The sequence below is a fragment of the Filicampus tigris genome, chromosome 2, assembly GCF_054856515.1.
Source record: "Filicampus tigris isolate MCC_2025a chromosome 2, RoL_Ftig_1.0, whole genome shotgun sequence".
Classification (NCBI taxonomy): domain Eukaryota; kingdom Metazoa; phylum Chordata; class Actinopteri; order Syngnathiformes; family Syngnathidae; genus Filicampus; species Filicampus tigris.
This window is the reverse complement of record NC_141218.1, coordinates 26,570,681-26,588,876: the sequence shown is the minus strand read 5'-3', so window position 1 is coordinate 26,588,876 and position 18,196 is coordinate 26,570,681. Positions and strand designations below refer to the sequence as shown.

General features: G+C 40.3%; 1 protein-coding gene and 1 long non-coding RNA gene across 2 annotated transcripts in view; one reads left to right on the top strand and one right to left on the bottom strand.

Moving 5' to 3' along the window:
* LOC147151926 (uncharacterized) overlaps window positions 1-4,852 on the top strand; it is a 7,642-nt gene extending 2,790 nt beyond the window's left edge. The window contains exons 2-5 of the long non-coding RNA XR_015085686.1: window positions 2,842-2,952; window positions 3,040-3,250; window positions 3,331-3,596; window positions 3,735-4,852. This is a non-coding gene — a long non-coding RNA (uncharacterized LOC147151926). The remainder of the gene's footprint in view (window positions 1-2,841; window positions 2,953-3,039; window positions 3,251-3,330; window positions 3,597-3,734) is intronic.
* Window positions 1-18,196, bottom strand: part of LOC147151925 (high-affinity choline transporter 1-like) — a 19,495-nt gene extending 1,299 nt beyond the window's left edge. Inside the window, exons 1-10 of the mRNA XM_086023372.1 lie at window positions 18,071-18,196; window positions 17,855-17,953; window positions 10,647-10,905; window positions 9,164-9,277; window positions 6,793-6,948; window positions 4,729-4,877; window positions 4,524-4,667; window positions 3,706-3,859; window positions 3,406-3,623; window positions 3,241-3,324 (exon numbers count right to left, since the gene is read on the bottom strand). Coding sequence (XP_085879498.1) covers window positions 3,241-3,324; window positions 3,406-3,623; window positions 3,706-3,859; window positions 4,524-4,667; window positions 4,729-4,877; window positions 6,793-6,948; window positions 9,164-9,277; window positions 10,647-10,830 — 1,203 coding nt within the window. The 5' untranslated portion in view covers window positions 10,831-10,905; window positions 17,855-17,953; window positions 18,071-18,196. The remainder of the gene's footprint in view (window positions 1-3,240; window positions 3,325-3,405; window positions 3,624-3,705; window positions 3,860-4,523; window positions 4,668-4,728; window positions 4,878-6,792; window positions 6,949-9,163; window positions 9,278-10,646; window positions 10,906-17,854; window positions 17,954-18,070) is intronic.

Genomic DNA, 18,196 nt, shown 5'->3' with positions numbered 1-18,196 from the left:
AGCTCACAAACACACAAAACAATAATTGGTCACACCCAACAACAATTCACAAACAAACTCGATGTGTTTTGCAAATACAAAACATCATTAACAAACTAGTGCATTGCACCTAAAAAATGTTGTACCTATCAAACAAATACATTCTGCTTGAGAAAACAAATCCAGCATGTTTTACACATACAAAGAAACATTTCTTAAATTACCCAAAAAAATATCCAACTACAATCTAAAATCTTTCAAGTACAAAAAATATATATATCCTAAAAGTGGAAAAACAGAACCCTTAAGTTAAAAAAAAATCCTTCACATATAAAAAAAAACAACTATTCTACAACTACGGAAAACTCTTGGCACAATCTTAGCACTGTCACTTTTGCCATAAATTTTCTGCCTTGCAGATCCACACACAAGTGCCAGTAAACTCGCACTCCACAACAGCAGGTGGCGCTGTTGAATCAGTTTAAGGCCGCCACAATTGTAATTTTTTCCCCCCCCTCCAATTTTTATTCTAGCCCGCCAACAGGAGAATTTACGTTACACACGGACAAAGATATCGATTAACAGAGCTGGGCATTCCATCTATGTGACGGACCGGTACATCTATCCGTCACTGACGGACGCCCGTTTTGCTGACGGTTGTGACAAATGACAGGAACATTTTTAGAATAGATTAAGCATAGACGGATATCACTTGATTTAGTCTGCCATTCGTCTGCAGTCCATTATTAATCAATATTTCGCGGCAAGGCTTCGATGGCCACAAAGCGCAGTGAGTCACTATTTCTGTTCAAACATCGTCCAGCGGGGGGGGCGGGGGATGTTGACAAATAACAGACGCTCAATTTTTTGTAAATCGCCCAGCTCTGCCGCTTAAGTTTCTTAAATAAATATTGGAGGGAAAAAAATTACTGTTGTGGCGGCCTTATTTGACTGCGCCACCTGCTGTTATGGAGTGTGTGGCTCTGCAAGGCGGAAAATTTGTGCCAAAAGTCACGTAACAGTTTTCTGTAGTTGCAGAATTGGTTTTTGGGCGTGAAGGATTTTTTTTGTGCCTTAAGGATTTTTTTTTTTTTTTTTTTTTGTGCTTTAAGGATTTGTTTTTTTTTTTTTTGTACTTGTGGGTTGTTGTTTTGTACTTGAAGGATATTTTTCGTACTTGAAAGATTTTAGATTGTTTTGCAATTGAAGAAATGTTTATTTGTATGTGTAAAACATGCTATACAGTATTTGTTTCTGAAGCAGGATGTATTTGTTTGATAGTATTTGCTAGTTGAGTGTGAGCTATCATGTTTTGTGTGTTTTTGAGGTTTTGGCATGATTTTAATTTCATAGTTGTGACAGGCAAAGACACAAACGCTGCGCAAACGCACAATCGCTCTATGTCTATCTTTCTCTCTCTCCCGCTCGATTCTACACTTGCACCCGAGACCAGGCATTTCCAACTTTTTGGTCCTCAAGGGCCGCTGTCCTATGCCCTGCTTGTTTTCCATCTCTCCCTGCTGCAACACACCTGATTCAATTGATCAGCTCATCAGCAATCTCTGAAGCAGCATGACAATGATCCTGATCATTTGAATCAGTTCTTCAATAAATTCTTTTTGGGGTGTCCAAATTACCGCCATTGATTTTTAGCAGCTCGCAGCATAGGCTATAATAAAATTTGACGTGGCCTGTGTCATTTCCTTTCATACTTACCTTCTACACTGAGTGGCAAAGCAGGAGATCAGTAGAAGTTTGTTCTCATCTCTCACTTGCTTGTTTTCAGACAATCAATCAATTTATTTCTACTAACGTTTCACTTTTTTATTGACTTTTTCTTACAGTTATTTGTAACCAGCATTAATTGGTAATACTTAATTAAAAGTCATTAAACATTTACTTTCACTAGAGCTTAATTTTTTTAAAAACTCATGAAAATAAATGCACACGTGAGTGTAATGAGCAGAGGTGGGCATTCCGTCTGACCAACGGACCTGTCTGTCTATCCATCTATGACGGACACCCATTTCGCTGACGAATGACGAACCGGCAAACTTTAGTAAAATGTCCACCTCTGGCAATGAGTAAACACTGAACTCCCTTTGATGTGCTAACCTGCTATGTGGACAGACAAAAGAAGCGCAATTTGGTAACCAATTCAGACATAGAAGCAGGTACATTGTGTGTTTACAATGTACCTGTTGTGGACACAGTTGTGTCTATTACTGCGGATGTGAAAACACGCTCACTTGCAATAGAAAATACTGTACATACTGTACGCTCATGCCAGCTGGTTATTTGCATTTGAGTCTACCCACCGTTTAGTTGTTAGATGCATCACTGTTGGCAAAAGACATATTTTATTGTTTTACTTTTTAACCCTGGTTATAAACTTTGCCCTACCAAGTGAACCTCCTGCCGCCCCCTCACCACCTCAGGTAAAACTGTCTAGAACCGCCACTTGTTGAAGCAACAGCAAGAGTAGTTGAGTTTTGAAAATAGATCCATACATTATTATTGAACTACTACACGTTTGAGTATGGTTTTATTTAAGTATTTTCTGACAGCTATATGAATGTACAGTCGACCCCTTCTATTCACAGGGGGCCGATAGGGACCGGGCGGGCCCACGAATGGTGAAAATACGCATACAGTACATGCCCATCAAATGCACCAAGGGGATAAAAAACATGTATGCAAACAGAGCCAAGCTGTGAAAATACGGGGGTCCACTGTACAAAAAAACCTACGTTAAAAGGCACCTGCTTTCCTCAAGTTGATTTACATGACATTATTACATGATTCATCCAACGTTATTTCATTTTGACTATGAGCTCCCGGTGTCTGATCCTTGTTTTCTAGAACAGTATCATTGCTGGCTAACATGGGAATCTGGTGTGACTGTTGGCTTTTCACCTTACATATGTCGAATCTCTCTGGAATGACTCCTTTGTTGAACAGCAGTGAAGCCAGGTAGGAGACTAACAAAGTGGAGATGAAATTGCACAGCATGCATACAGTACTCACAGGTGCGTGTTGCACATACACTCCGTTTTCAAGTGTGCACCCTGGCAAGTGGAGGATAACGGGCAACCCCAGAGACGACTCGCCGCTCAGAAGTCGCAACAGCACCCCAATAAAGAGACCCGTCATGGCACCGTAGCCATTGGCGATATCAAAGAAGAGGACGCAAATGAGTTGAGGGAACATAAAGACGTAGGTAATGCTGGAGCCGAGGACCCAAAATGACATAATGCTGACCTCGAGGAAGGTGAGAGATGTGCCGATGAGGCCAATCAACAGCAAAGCAATCTTGATCGCCCACTGTACTTCCCTCTCTGATGCCTGCAGGGATGAAAGACATGGATAGTGAAATCCATCTGACATTGTTCACCCTTGGGAAGCTGTAGCAAACTGTCCAGTTACCTTGGTCCTTAAGATACTCTTGTAAATGTTGGACACAAACAGAGAGACGGCTGCCAATAGAAGTGAGTCCATTGACGACATCACGGCAGCCGTTGTTGCGGATAAACCGATAATGGATATGTAATTTGGGGTGAGGTACTGCAAAGCAATGGGCATGATCAGACTTGTCTCTTTGCGTTCAAAGGGAGATGGTGAGCCATATTCCGTCTTATTCCAGTCTATTTGCAAGACAAAGTTTGAACAGTGAAAACGTACGTTGATTCATACACAAGCTTTTCTGTTCTGTTTCTGCTTCTGCACCTGTGGATGCCGCGACTGCTCCAATCAAGATAGAAGGGATCGAAAAGATGATGACGATTGGAGCTGCAATAAAGCTGATGAGCCTGGCTGTGGCTGAAGAAGAGGCTGACAGGATCCTCTGGTGGTAGTCTTGACAGGCCAAGTTTCCGAAAATCTAAAAGAAGAAATCTGTCATCTGAAAATATTTTCCTGCCATCGATATAGTCGCCAAGGCGCAAACACCAGTTGTACCAAGGTTTTTGTCCATGTACAATGGATTTAAAAAGTTTACACACCCAGACAGCTTCAGATGGAACTGGGGCCTTAGACAATTTGGAAAGGAATTGTGAACAGTTCAAATAGCAATCAGTATTAGCACAATAACACTAAGACTTCTGCTGGAAAGCAACAACAAAAAAATAACAGGAAAAGCCCAATTGAAAATCTGAAATGTAAATGGGGTTAAACACAAGCACTTTAAATGATGCATGTGTGTACTGACACCCATTTAACATGAGTTGATTAATTAATTCTGAACACAGCCACATCGCAGTTATAAGAGTATGTGCACACTCATGCCTCCACATTATCTCAGTTTTTTTGGTGAATTTCCATTCTTGAAGAGATTGAAAAAAAAAAGAAAAAAAAAATCTAAATAGAGATGTACAAGTTACGGGTCCCATTGCTGGTCAAAAAAAGTGTTGAAACAATTTATCTTGATCTCATTTTTTACTTTAATATTACAAAAACCTAGCATTTGAACAGGGGTGTGTAGACTTTTTTTTAGCCACTGTAGGTTCTCAAACTAGTGCTGTAAATTGTACATGAAAAGCTCTCACCAACAACAAAGTTTGATCAATCCACCTCCATATTTTGTCAGAGTCAACGGGACTGATCCAAGGGGCCTGGTAGGTGAAGTTTAAAGCAGTCGTGGTGATGTCAGCTGAATAGGGGTTCATCAGCAGGAAAGGGACGCATAGCCACTGCAAAAAATACAATCAGTAAAAGCAATCATTTGGCCACATTGTATGACGAGTAACTCACCAGACCAAAGAACATGAGCATCAGCTGAACAATGTCTGTGTAGGCCACAGAAAAAAGGCCCCCCAGCAGTGTGTAGATAATGGCTACTGAAGCCGAAATCCAAATACAATATATGTATGACAAATCCAGGATGACGCTCATTGATGCACCTAGAAGTGAAAAAGGTGCCAGACACAAATATGTGTTACTGTTCAGGAATGTGTTAATAAACAATCCATATTGATTAAAATTGTTGATATTGGAATCATGCATCTTAAAGATGGAAGACTGCGTATGCGACCCTGTGGCATGTCGAAAATAACACTAACGTAGTTACTGCCTTCCATTTGAATTTAATTTGATTTCTTTTTATACATTGAAAAAAACTCAGCCACAATTTTCTGTTTTTATGAGCTTTTATAAAGTATGTATATGCAATGACATCATTACACGTACAAAGTATTATGAACATGATAATAATGTAGGACGTTATAATATTTAAAAATGCAGGCTAGTCTTTTGAACTATGGACTATATGCATGGAGTGGGTGTGATGCATTTCTGGTAAAATCTCATAAGGCATCGCCCTTTCTGGTCACGCCCAGCGCCATTGTTTTGAAGCTATTTAACTTCAGAGAATTTCTATCAATTGTCAACATTGTGGGGTATTTGTCGGGATTATTTAGGAGTGTCTTATTCCTGCGCCGGGTTTCCGTAGCAACCACTTTTCAGCGACAGCATTGATTTTTGAGAAAACTCACCATGGCCAATTAAAAAAAAAAAAAAAAAAAAAAAAAACTGTTATACAGTAGAGGAAGCATTACATCTGTTTCAAAATGTTGACAAGGCTGAGTGTAAGGATTGAGGCAGCGAGTCCGAGCAAGAGCAGCCCTCTGTCCAGTGAAGAGCTGCTGACGGCAACGCAAAGGTATTATTAGCCGAGAGTAAAATATTATCTGATAGATGTGATAGAGGGGAATACGGCAGGGTCTGTCTAAAGCACAACTACCTAACCTCCATTCGGCTGCCTCAGAGGAGGCGGGGCAGTGTTAGAAGTATGGCGTGATAAATAACACATGGACATGATAACTTCGTGTTGTCAGTTTACTGCAGCGACTTGAATTGTGACGGCATCGAGCTAGCTCAGCCAACGATGTAGGGAACGTCAATATAACAAAGTGCAGTGACACTCAACCTCCAAACGGTGGTAATGCAATACCACCTGTAACAGACGGGAGTCGGTGGACTGGTTGTCCCAGGGTTACCGACTCCCGGAAAAATAAATAAGAGACACCTCATCGGCAGGGCCGGCCGACCTGACTGCCTTCAACTAGGGATGGGCAGATCGATACCAAAATATTGATATTCCGATCCAGAGTGCTCAATTCTAAGTATGGATCCTCAAGCTAAAGTATTGATATCTGCAATTAATTCATATATACTGTATACTATATTTATTAATCCTTAATTTAGAAAGTTGTATTGTCATCCAATCAGCATTTTTGCTATGTGTTGCCAATGGCAAAGCGCTTTCTGCCTTGGTAGAAACAGACTGCTGGCTCTGGTCCCGCCCACCAGAACTTTGTAAATACATTTGATTGGATGAAGAACGATCAGGATGAAGGCCCACCACTCGTTAGCACTGCGTGGAGTCCACGCCACTGTTGACAAGATGATATGGAAGTGATAAGAAAATAGTTTGGAGTAGTTTGGTTCAACTGATGATGTGTACGCTCCCACTGGTGTGAGCGTAGCAGCAACACACATGTGGTTTTGTTTCCTGCTTTATATTAAAAAAATTAAGTCACTTTCGGTATCAATATCAGATCGATATTGCAATATTTTTTTTATATTTCTAAATACGGGACCATTCCGTTTTTTAAGGCACGGTTGGCAACCCTACTGGTACATGAAGAGCACTGATAACTAGGATTACTTAAATGAGCTGTAAGCAACTTGGTTGTATATATAAGAAGAGTTTTCAAAACTTCTTTTTGTTTTCTTCACAGTATTTTTTTTTTCTTATAGTGTGAACAAAGAGCAACAGTGTGAGTTTAGAGATTACCAAACAACACGTTTACTTACCCAAGCCAATGAGAGTTGAAGGCACCCAGACTATATCAGTCATGATCAGTGCCACAGACAGAATGCCACTGATTACCGTTCCATATTTGTCACGGAACGGGTCCATCATCGTCACATACTTTCTGTTTCTCATTGTTTTGGCGAAGAAAATTCCCCCTTTGGTAACACAAGGTTGTTTGTTATGACACAAAAGACAAACCTTTTCACTGTTCTGTCATGAGCTGTTTCACACTCAAGACTGACCCTTGTCAACATAAAAAAAATAAACAATCACAAATATTTTCTAGATCCGTTTCTTTGCACTGAAGACCGTGGTACCATTCATTTTACCCATGTGGTTCAGTTTTTGAGTTACACGCTAGCTGCTATTTTTTGGGGCGGGGGTGGGGAAGTGCTAGGCTAAAGTACTAGCTAGCTACTACTCGCATAAGTACAGTATATTATATACCATCAAGCCCAAAAGTATTCATACCACAGGGGTAGTATGCCAGGATGCCACCTAAGCTGCTCCAGCCTCACTTACATTCAACAATTGAATCCCCAGGGAATCCCTGCCATTTGACTTGACAAGACTCAAAATGAAAGGAACTCCTGATAAGGATAGACACTTTGTGGCCTGGGAAACCTCTACAGATAATGTGTTGTGTATTCGAATCGGCTTGGACCAGACATTATGGGGCTTCCGCAGCGGGAAGCCAGAAGGTTCCTCTTGCAATCAGCAGGGGCCAGCCCCGACGAACATTGACAGTGCTGGATAAAGGCTGACCCCAAGAGGTCTACATGGGAAGTGCAGCTGTAAACTTCCTATACCTTTCGGTCAATCAAAATTACCTTGAAATGAAACATTTGAACATTTGTGTATTGCTTACTATGTGCATCCTGCTAACTTTGCATTGATGAATCTCCTTCTCTATGGTAATAATCATTTTCCTGGTCAGGTTTATGACATAGCAGTGCAGAGATAAGTTTAAACTCATATCTTTGTCTTCTAAACCTCGGACGCATTCACAATGAGATGTTTCCAGCTGAAGCCTGAAAATTGATGCCAGTTACAAATTGTGAAATGCACAAAGGTTTTAAACAGGACAATTCAATAGACTCAAATCTAGCTTTAATGTCAGGAATTGAGGCTCACCTGAAAACGTGAGCTGGGGGGGTGTATACTTCAACACCTCCCTTTTTTTCCCCTCTCTAAAAAAATCTCTCTCTCTCTCTCTCTCTCTCTCAAGCTCTCAAAATCTTAATTTTGATCTTTTGGCTGCATTTTTGATTGCGCTCCCACGTGCCTGGAAATCAACCGCGTACGACCTGCAAAAGCTGAGGAGTTTGGTTCTCCGAACCTCACATCAGCACACACATGCGGCAGATGAGCCGAACTCTAGCTCTGGGCAGAAAACGCTGAAGCAACACGCCGGTTATACCCGCTTTGAGAGCCCGACACCGCACAGCGGCTGGGCCACATGAGAACCCAACCAAGCTTTTGGTCCCACTCCCAGCTGCCTCCTTATTCTTTTTCCTTTTTTCCTTCCATCTGCAAATGAGTAAATGTACTTCCCCCTTTCCTCCTCACGTAAGACTCCGCTGATCAACCATAAGTGACCACTTCGCAGCTCGCCAGGACATTTTCAGTGGGTGCATACAAAATTGGTAGTGGACGCTAGCAAATGCATGTCATAAAGCCCACCAACGTCGCCCTAGTCATCCTTACTCTCATACTCATCTATCAGAAGAAATCCTATTTTTCCCTTACCTCCCAATTATTTTTGATATTTGTTTTTCCTTTTTTCTTTATTCATTTCCGCTTGCATTATCGTAGTATTTTCTTGTATGGTCCGCTAGTTGCAGTTAATAAACATTGTCCATATACAGAAGTCAAGTGTGAATTTTGTTCAAAGAACTCACAATGTATTTTACTGTAGCGCCTTCACATTTCAGGACTGATTTAATGAAGTTTTTCATCAAATTCCCCTCTAAATAACGTGATGCCCCTAGAGGCGAGGAGGAGTAATGCAGGCATTGCTCCCGGTCACTATTAACTATCGACACTCTTACGAGTGAGCCCCATTTTCGCTCCAACTCTATTTACAATAGGAATAGACCAACAGTCAAGCCCGAAATTATTCATACCCCCTGGGTTGTTGGACTATGTGTGAAGTGCATGAAAAAAACTGTGCGTTTGCATGAAAAACTGTGAGTAAATGTGGACCTTTTCATCAAGTAATAAAATGATCTGTTGTCTTCATTATTTTATGCAAAGTAAATACAAGTATTCTTCTACCCCTACAATTCTTTAATATGCCTTAGAACTGTATACAATTCTGATATAAAATAAAAAGTTAAATAAATGAATAGCCACAGGAGATGATCTTACCTATCAGAAAAGACAAGATGTTTGTAATTGGCATGACAGCCCAGGCCAGGCCCAAGTCTGGAGTGTAAACCAACTCACTCAGTCCAACAATGAAGCCTCCTCCAAGGAACGTAGCTGTAGGACACAACACATATAGCACATTCATCTGTTTGGCTCATTCTCAAGATAAATTAAGATTATATCATTTGAGCAGTATTTCCTAATTCTAATAAAGTCAGTAAAGCCAGATTATTTTATGTCTCTGAAAGATGATCCTGTGGTGGTGGGAGTGTTAAAAACAGATTTTTACTCCTATCTGCTCATCTGCTTGTAATGTTACCTATTGTCATTTTAAAAAATTATTATTCTTATAGCCATCGCCATCCCAACTGGACCTCCTGTCACCCCAGATAAAATTGTCTAGAACCGCCAGTGAGTCAGAATAACCCAATAATGCAGCGTCCTCCAAAGGCAGTCATGCATGAATCTGTATTTCGGCCGCCCTAACCACTGCTCACAAGAACAAATATTAGTAGTGAGCTCAAATATTTTTTCAAGCTGTTTTATTCTCTGCTGAAGGCTGTGATACAAGGTCCAGATGAATTGCGTTCTGGATAGTTGGTGGATATCCACCATCTCCTAACAAAGCAGCCGCAACGCCAGCAAGGGGGTGGCGGAGTGATGTTTTGGGCTTGAATAAATGGGAGTAAGATGTTAGTTCCTGTTTAGGGTTCCTGAAGGTGTCAAAATGACCTCTCTAAAATATGTGGAGTCATTTCATGACCCTTATTGTACCAAGAACTGTCCCAGTCAGTGGCAAAGCCAGAACGTGGCTAATGGGTGGGCCTGGAAAAATCAGGGTGGGCCTGAATATTTAGCTCACCGAGCACAATCCTCCTGTCCCGACATCGTATATTCAAATAAAATGACAAACTGAATAATCGGAAGTTCAGATCTTCCTTAGACACACACAATTATGCCATTATTAATATTCAATAAAATAAAAAACACAAAACAAATTAAAAAATAATTGAAAAGTACTGTATACATTTTCCGTGACCCTTGTGAGGATAAAGCGGTATAGATAATGGATGGATGGATGGATGTCTACATTTTGCACACCCAAGCCCACCCACGGCTCTGCTTCTGGTCCCAGTTGCAGTCAAATAAATCTCTCACCATCCATTGATTGATCCACAGAAGTTTAACTGACTGTCTACAAATGGACCGATATATTACAGGAAAGGAAATATGTGTATTCTGTCCAACATTCTTGTTTTTTGTTTATGAATCACTGAAATACACCAACTAAAAGGTCTATTCCCATCTGGAAAGAAAAATATATCAAGTGCATGTAAAGTCAAAGTGTCCAACTTTCAATCATTAATTCCTAAATTAGCAAAACTCTGGGGCATCCCTATCATAATAGACTACATGATCTATGAAAATCAATTTAATTTTATGATCGCAGCAGTGAGATCAACTTGATGTGTCTTTACTGTACCTGTCATGGTGAAGACCCCCACCACCAGATGTATCCCTCTATTTCCCAGCAGTGTGATGTCCATTTGATTTGCCTGCCTATTCTTATACGTCCGCTTGGTCTTCATGGAGGCCCAGATGCCGGTGCCCAGCACCAGCAGGTAGAAGAGCAACATCACTGCAACGCCTGGGATGTTCACACTCATTTTGCCCAGAAGAAATGACTCGTCGACAACCTCCGACGCACTCTGTTTTAGTGATCCACTACTGCGGCAGTCTATCTGCAATTCAGATTGATGAGCAAAACAGGTTTTGATACAAAAAATATCTATTTATTTATTTATTTATTTATTTGCGGCTAGTCGACTAGTCTATAAGCAAGAAATTTAATACATACTGAATTCAAAGTTGAAAATGCAAATGTTTTGTGTATTTACAGTAGGGACTATTTTAGCCCAAACATTCAGGACGGTTTGTTAATTTAAATTCTATATTTATATTTATTTTAATAAATATGTTTGTATTATTTTTCACAAGAGCTTTATTTTTGAGAAGTTCAAGACAGTACAATAATGCAGCTGTTACTGAAAGCATGCTACTGAAAACCAATTGATTGGCTAACCTTGTCTTGCTTTAGAAAGAAAATAAATATGACAAACAACGCTGCATTTTAAGGGCAAGCAAAGAAAGTCTATCTCATCTAAGCAATTTATGTAATCATATGGCACCTGATGTATCTGTATGTACAGTATCTGCTGCTACGCATGATATAAGCTAAATATTAGCTAGATATGTGAATTTTTGTGTTGAACTTGTTGGCTCAATATTGCAATTAGATGTATTTGGCCGATTCTGACTTTGGGTCATGAGCCGCATCGAGGCCGCGTCGGCCGAATGAGCCGGCCGGGCCGGGCCGGATTACCGACCCCGCGAAAGGCGACTGCTGCCACCGCGGCGTCCTAGCGGCCGCTGCGGCTGTGGAGATCTGTGGGAAGATCGTAGACGGTTAAACGGCTAAACGACTAGTCGCGCACATCCCTATCTTTTAAGAAGGACGGACTTAGCAAGGACGGAAGTGGGTTTTCGTCCATCCCTCTATTCGTCCCTAACCGGGTCAAGTACCGACTGAGCGTGTTGTGTCGGGTTCTTTTAAAAAGCAAGACCACTGCATGTTCTCTTCTATGGAGCCGCCTTTGTTAATTGCCTGCACAATGCTTTTCATGTTCTTCCCAGTAGTCACATTGCACATGCATATTCTGCCCTCTAGTGGTTCAACACATGCTATTGCTAATGCCACAGGAGTCAAGGACGCCATTTCACTGATGACAGAAAGACGCCCAGCCTCTCTTGTGTGTGTAATCCGGGATAGCAATTTTGTTTTGTTAACTGTTAACAATTAGTACCTTATCCCTTTGCATGCAAAGTACGTCCTTGTGTGGGACATCTTTAGATCGTATAAAACCTCTAACAGCGTATATATTTAATGACCTAGAAATGGAACTCTTTGTTTCCTCTTAAAATTACCTTGTGTTATTTTGCAATAATTGTTTTATAAAAACTCAAAACGTCTTGCGTTAAAACGCAAAAGTTTTGCAATAAAACGCAATAGTATTGCGTTATTACTCAATCTTAAATATTCTCCTGATGTCCCCTGGCTTGCTCCTGTCGGGATCATCATCATCATCATCACAACACAACGGTCTTGTGTTGCAGCTAAATGCTATCTTGGTGAAACAGTTGTAAACAATTCAATCCACTGCCACTAAATCATTTTTTCCTTTACATATTTTGGAAACCCACTTTTATTTCTTTGCTTTAAATGTTTTTAAAGTGTTCTGTTCATGTGTTTAAATGTTGTCAACGTACATTCTAGTAATTTTTGTAAGCTACTTTTGTTTTCTCTGCTTTGCTTTTGAATGTTGTAAACTGCTGTCTTTGTAAACGCTTGTAGCTGTTAATGTCTTTGCTTGATTGAAGCACATTGAGTTGCCTAGTGAATGAAATGTGCTTTATAAATAAAACTGCCTTGTCTTGCCAATAGTCATATCATGTCGTTCTATTTTAAGGTGTACGTGATGCCACAAAGAAGCCTTCCAAAAGCTAGGCACAGAAACGGTGGTTTGAGAATGAGATGGTGCAGCTGTCCATCTTGGGAATACAGGAAGTCCTTGATTTACAAACGAATCCCGTTCCTACGCTGGCGATGTAACCCAAATTTCCGCGTTGGATTTCAAAAAATTTCAAAATTTGCGTCAAAATACTTTGTATAAAAAAAATAAAATACATTAAAATAAAAAACTAAGCTTCTGTACTTACCATTACTTCTGATAGGTGGATGGAGAAGAATGAAGGGAGGGCAAATAAGGTACTCCCAGCGCACAAACAGAGGCAAGCACTATGCACTAGCGAAGCAGAAACCTTCATGGCCTATGTCATGATGACATGACGTCACAGTGTTCGCTGGAGGCAACAGAACGGAAACCAGCAGTAAACACCGCTACTTTTATGGAGAAAAATGTCATCTTGTGTTTTTGGTTGCCAAAACCAAAAACAAAACCATGACATTCTATCTCATCCCAGCCTCTGCCAGTCAGAGAAATCACAGAAGGCTGTGGTTGAATACGATTAGGCAAAAGATTGGACTGAGTATCATCAACAGACTTCATATCAGTTAAGATTTAAAGTGAAGTTTACGATCATTAAATGTAAGTGATGTAACGATTCACTCACGCGCCGATTCGATACGATTTTCGATTTTCAGTTCCCGGTTTCCGATTTTCAGTTCCCGATTTTCGATTTGATTTGAGTTTTTTAAACTCGCTACCTTGCTTGTCTCTGCACTAGTGTGGTGCTGCAGCCATCCACAAACACAATACGCAATGATGTATGGTGCAAGCATGTCAAGTAGGGCTGCCACAAACTATTATTTTGTTAGTCGACTAATCACCAACAGTAGTTGCGAATAATCGACTAATCGGATCATAAGTGAATAGCGGCATAATTGCACCAGGCTCTTATATGACCATCTGTAGCTTACAGCTAGAATTCTTTAAGGTATGCACAAAAGAATAATAAAGACAATTAAGATGAAAGTACATTCAACTTGTATTAAACTTTGCAGCTTGTACCAACATTCCTGACATGTTTATAAATGGAGTAATTGAAATTGAAGGTGAAACTGCGGCCTTAATTTTTTTTTGTTGTTGTTGTAAATGTTTAGTACATTTAAAAATGGAACCCAAAACTATACAGTACACTATGATGAGTTGCACTAATACCACTACCAATGAAACTACCAATAAATACTAAAAGAAATACTTGTAAACATATTTAACTTTTCGTGGCTACCAAGTCTTTTTTTTTTAAATGTTGAAGAGAGTGAAATCATATGAGTAAAACTAAACTAAACACTTTTATTGGTTTTTAATTTTGTTTTTATTTAACCCTGATCCAAAACATTTTGTTTTGCTTCTCTCTAATATGCATACTGGTAATTAGATCTACATATTCAAAATGTGGTATGCACCCGGAATGAAAAAAAAGTAACATTTACAGTCGTGGAGAGTGAGTTTACTTAGATACATACTCACTCAAAATGATCATTTTTCCCATCCATCCCTACGTAAACAATGCTGTTGAAATATTTCAAATGAGCGCACTAGGTTTTTTTGGCTCCAGCTATGCCACACCCCTTAAATGACATCACATTGTATACCAACTGTGAAGGGGACCAACAGACGCTCTCTGTGAGGACTTTGCAGACCACTTCAGAAGTAAAATCGATGACATAAGATCCAGTCTTTTAGCCCGTCAAAACACAAGTTTTAACAAACCTGGACAATCATATTTACATGAGGAAACACTGGAAAGTTTTGCCCTGGTTGATGCAAGGACACTTGGTCGGGTTTTCTCCCAGGTAAACCCAACAACCTGCCTTTTGGATACAATTCCCACATTTCTTTTTAAGACATCTTATGGATTTTTTGAGGAACACATTTTAAATATAGTCGATTGCTCTCTTCGGGCGGGCGTCGTCCCGGCTGCCTTTAAAACGGCGGTGGTGAAGCCCCTTCTGAAGAAGAGCAATTCTGACCCCAGCGTTTTTAATTATTACAGACCTGTATCCAACTTACCGTTTTTAAGTAAGATTTTAGAAAAACTGGTTTTCATCCAGTCAAATCATTTTTTAAATACAAATTATATTTTTGAGAAATATCAATCTGGTTTTAGGACGAACCGCAGTACGGAGACTGCTCTTTTAAGGATTTTAAATGATATTAGGTGCACTGCAGACGTGAGAAAACTCACAGTCTTGGTGCTACTGGATCTAAGCGCTGAGAAGCTCAGGGAAGACAATAAGAAATTGATGGTGAGGCTCACGTGCTGTACAAATACCAGGTGAGCAATCATTTGAACAATTCTAACTGCTGAATTTCTTTTGTTTTATTCGTCAAATTTTGAGTGTTTTTCTAATGGCTAGACATGGGGCGTCACCATGAAAGGAGAAGCTGTTGGACTGGGAAAAGGATGGACTCTCAATGGCAAGCACACCACATCTGCAAAGGACAGTTAAAAGCAACAGTTGACTGCACTGTGCTTGCACTTAAAGATTAAGTTGTCTTCTTGGAAAGTGAAATAAGAGTCCTCAGCAGCAACCACAAAAGCAGTGAGGTCATTCAAAATATTTGATCATGTGGTCGTTCCATGTCAAATCAGTGGGTTGAACCAAGAAGATTTCACTTTTAATGAAACTCGGTGTACTTGTTGGTAGTGATGGCACAACACTAAATCTCAAATCGACCTATAATTTGACCTTGAACTTGACACTGTGGATCACATGACCTTAACAAAACCTTTCATGAAATGTAATCACTCACATGTTCTCTAAAACATAAGTTTCAGAGATGTATTTTTTGGGCTGAGCAGCAATAAGGAGTCAAAAGTATCCAATCCCTCAGATTTCAATTAATATACAACTTTCAGTTAATATTAATAGTAATTGTTCATAGTGAAGGAGTTGGATAATTCTTCAGAAAGAAAAACATACAATGCTGCATTTTAAGGGCAAGGAAAATCTCTCTTATCTAAGAGGTTTATGTAACCATATGTTGTATGTGTACAGTATGTATACGCTACATCTGTATGCTAAAAGCTCAATATTAGCTCGATATGTGTATTTGTGTTTTGAACTTGGTGGCATTAGACGTATTTAGCCGATTCTGAATTTCATGATCGAGCCGCATCACATCAGTTCAATGGCTAGGCCATGGCCGAATGAGCCAGCCGGGCCAGCCCGGGCAGGATCCTCGACCCCACTAAGAGCGAGTGCTGCCACCGCGGTGTCCCAGCGGCCGCCGCAAAACATCCGATCACCCGCGGCTCATGCTTCGCAGCCTAAAGCCGTGTTTGCGTCACGTAATACTGTATGTGCCATGAAAAGGTACTTCGCATGGCCAAAAGTTTCAACACAACCAACTGAATCCGACATCTGAAGAACAAGCAATTGGGAGACTATGGTGAGTTTACGAGGCTCACTGCATGGAATGAAGTCAAGGCGGACACAGCGCAGTGCAAGTGGCATTATTGCCACAGGGAGACGCATTGTAGGTCACTTGTGGGCAACAGACCCACTATATCATTTTAGAATTCACAAAAAGATTAACAGTGACTTTTTTCTCAAAGAAAGTTTGTCTATTCACAAAAGACAAAGTTCCTGAGTCGTCTCAATTTAGGAACTCATTGAATAGTTTATTCAAGTGAAGCCCTGCATGTGACAATTTTTTTCTACTTTGATTATATTCTGAACCATACAATGTTTAGGTGGCATGTTATTTATTTGACTTTTTGCATAATTAAGTCTTTTGAGACTGCCGATTATTTTGATCTGTTAAAAACTGTGTTACTAAAAGCTGGTAAATGTAAGTTTTTCAGTTACCTTTGTGACTGAGTAATTGTTGTATTGTGCCAGCAACGGTTTTGTATTTCTTCAGGCGTTTGAAAATATTTATACACCGGTAGATTTTTGACAAAATTACGCCAATAGTATGGCTGGGTTTTTCAGAGTCCAACCTTGTGAGCGGAGCGCGCCCAGAAAGCACGACACATTCAGCACAAAGATGATGAAACGTCTGCAAATAAAATGTTTTACAAATACTTTTAAGTTTGTTCTTTTTCATCGTCGTCTTGAAAGAAGAGAGTAGACGACGACAACGAAGAAGAAGCTGCTGCCGCCAACAACGGAGAAGCAGCGGCAGCAACAAGAGTAGAAGTGTTGACACTAACTTTCGCAACTTTCGCTTCGCACAACAACAACAAGGGTTTAAAAGTGTATTCATCCACTAGGATTGTACCTTTGGATAAAATAGATCACGGGATTCTAGTTAAGGTAAGCCAATTTTAGGATAAAAATTCAAACTTTAAATCGCTGGGCGATATTTGAAACTAAAGACTGACAGCCTCACGGCGGCCGGAGATGACACGTTTTTTAAATCACCGTAACTCTTAAGATAGCAATGTAATTTCAACGGATTCTGAAAGCAAAGAAGTGGAGCGTTCTGTTAATAGCACATATATTACGATAGCGACAATTACATAGACGGTAAAAAAATGGGTTTTGACTATGCTTAGTACGACTACTTTTGAAGTTTCCCGTCTATCGTTTATCACCTACAAAGTGAGCGTCCATCATTGGCGCGCCGGTCCGTCACTTAGGCGATATGCCAGGCTCTGATTTTATTGTTTAATTAATACAACATTTTTTTTTTTTTTTTTAAAAAGCACAAGTTCACGCTAACCCCCCCAGGTTTCAACTTCAAATTAACTAATATGTTCAATGAAATACAACTGAACTAATCTCACTTAAAAAAATGTATTTGTAAAGTCAGTCAGCCTGCTACATCAACTGTCTGTATTCCTCTAATCCTCTTTCTTCAAAACATAGTAATTTAATGTCAATCAAACAACGCTTTGAAATCACAGATCTCATTAATACAAAACTTTGGGGGCGAAGACTTTTTCGAGCAAGCGTTTGTAGTAGGCCTAGGTGAGTAGTGCCTACTCATGCACCCCATAGTTTTTGCAGTGTGTGTTTCAGAAACGTTGGTGCCGCAGTAGCTACGTGGTGTTTTCAACAGCTCTATAATGTTAATTATCCAGCTATCCATTATGGGTCGCTTATTCTTGTAGTTAATTTTGCATAAAAGCATTAACAAGGAACGCGAACTTTCTTACCTGTCTGCTTTGAGTCGTCAACTGACTGTGGGACTGTGGAGGAGGAGGAGGAGGGAGGAGGAAGAAGAGGAGGAAGAAGAGGAGGTGGGGTCGTGTATCCTGGGGGTAATACGGGAGAATGTAAAAAGAGTAATTCCCCCAAAGACCAATAAATTCTCGTCGGATAAAACACTTTTGGTGCAATTGATGACAGAGGAGGGCGGTACGGTGGCTGACCGGTTAGCACGTCCGCCTCACAGCGCAGAGGTCGTGAGTCCGAATCCGGCCCGACCTTCCCGTGTATGTGGAGTTTGCACGTTCTCCCCGTGCCTACGTGGGTTTCATCCAGGTACTCCGGTTTCC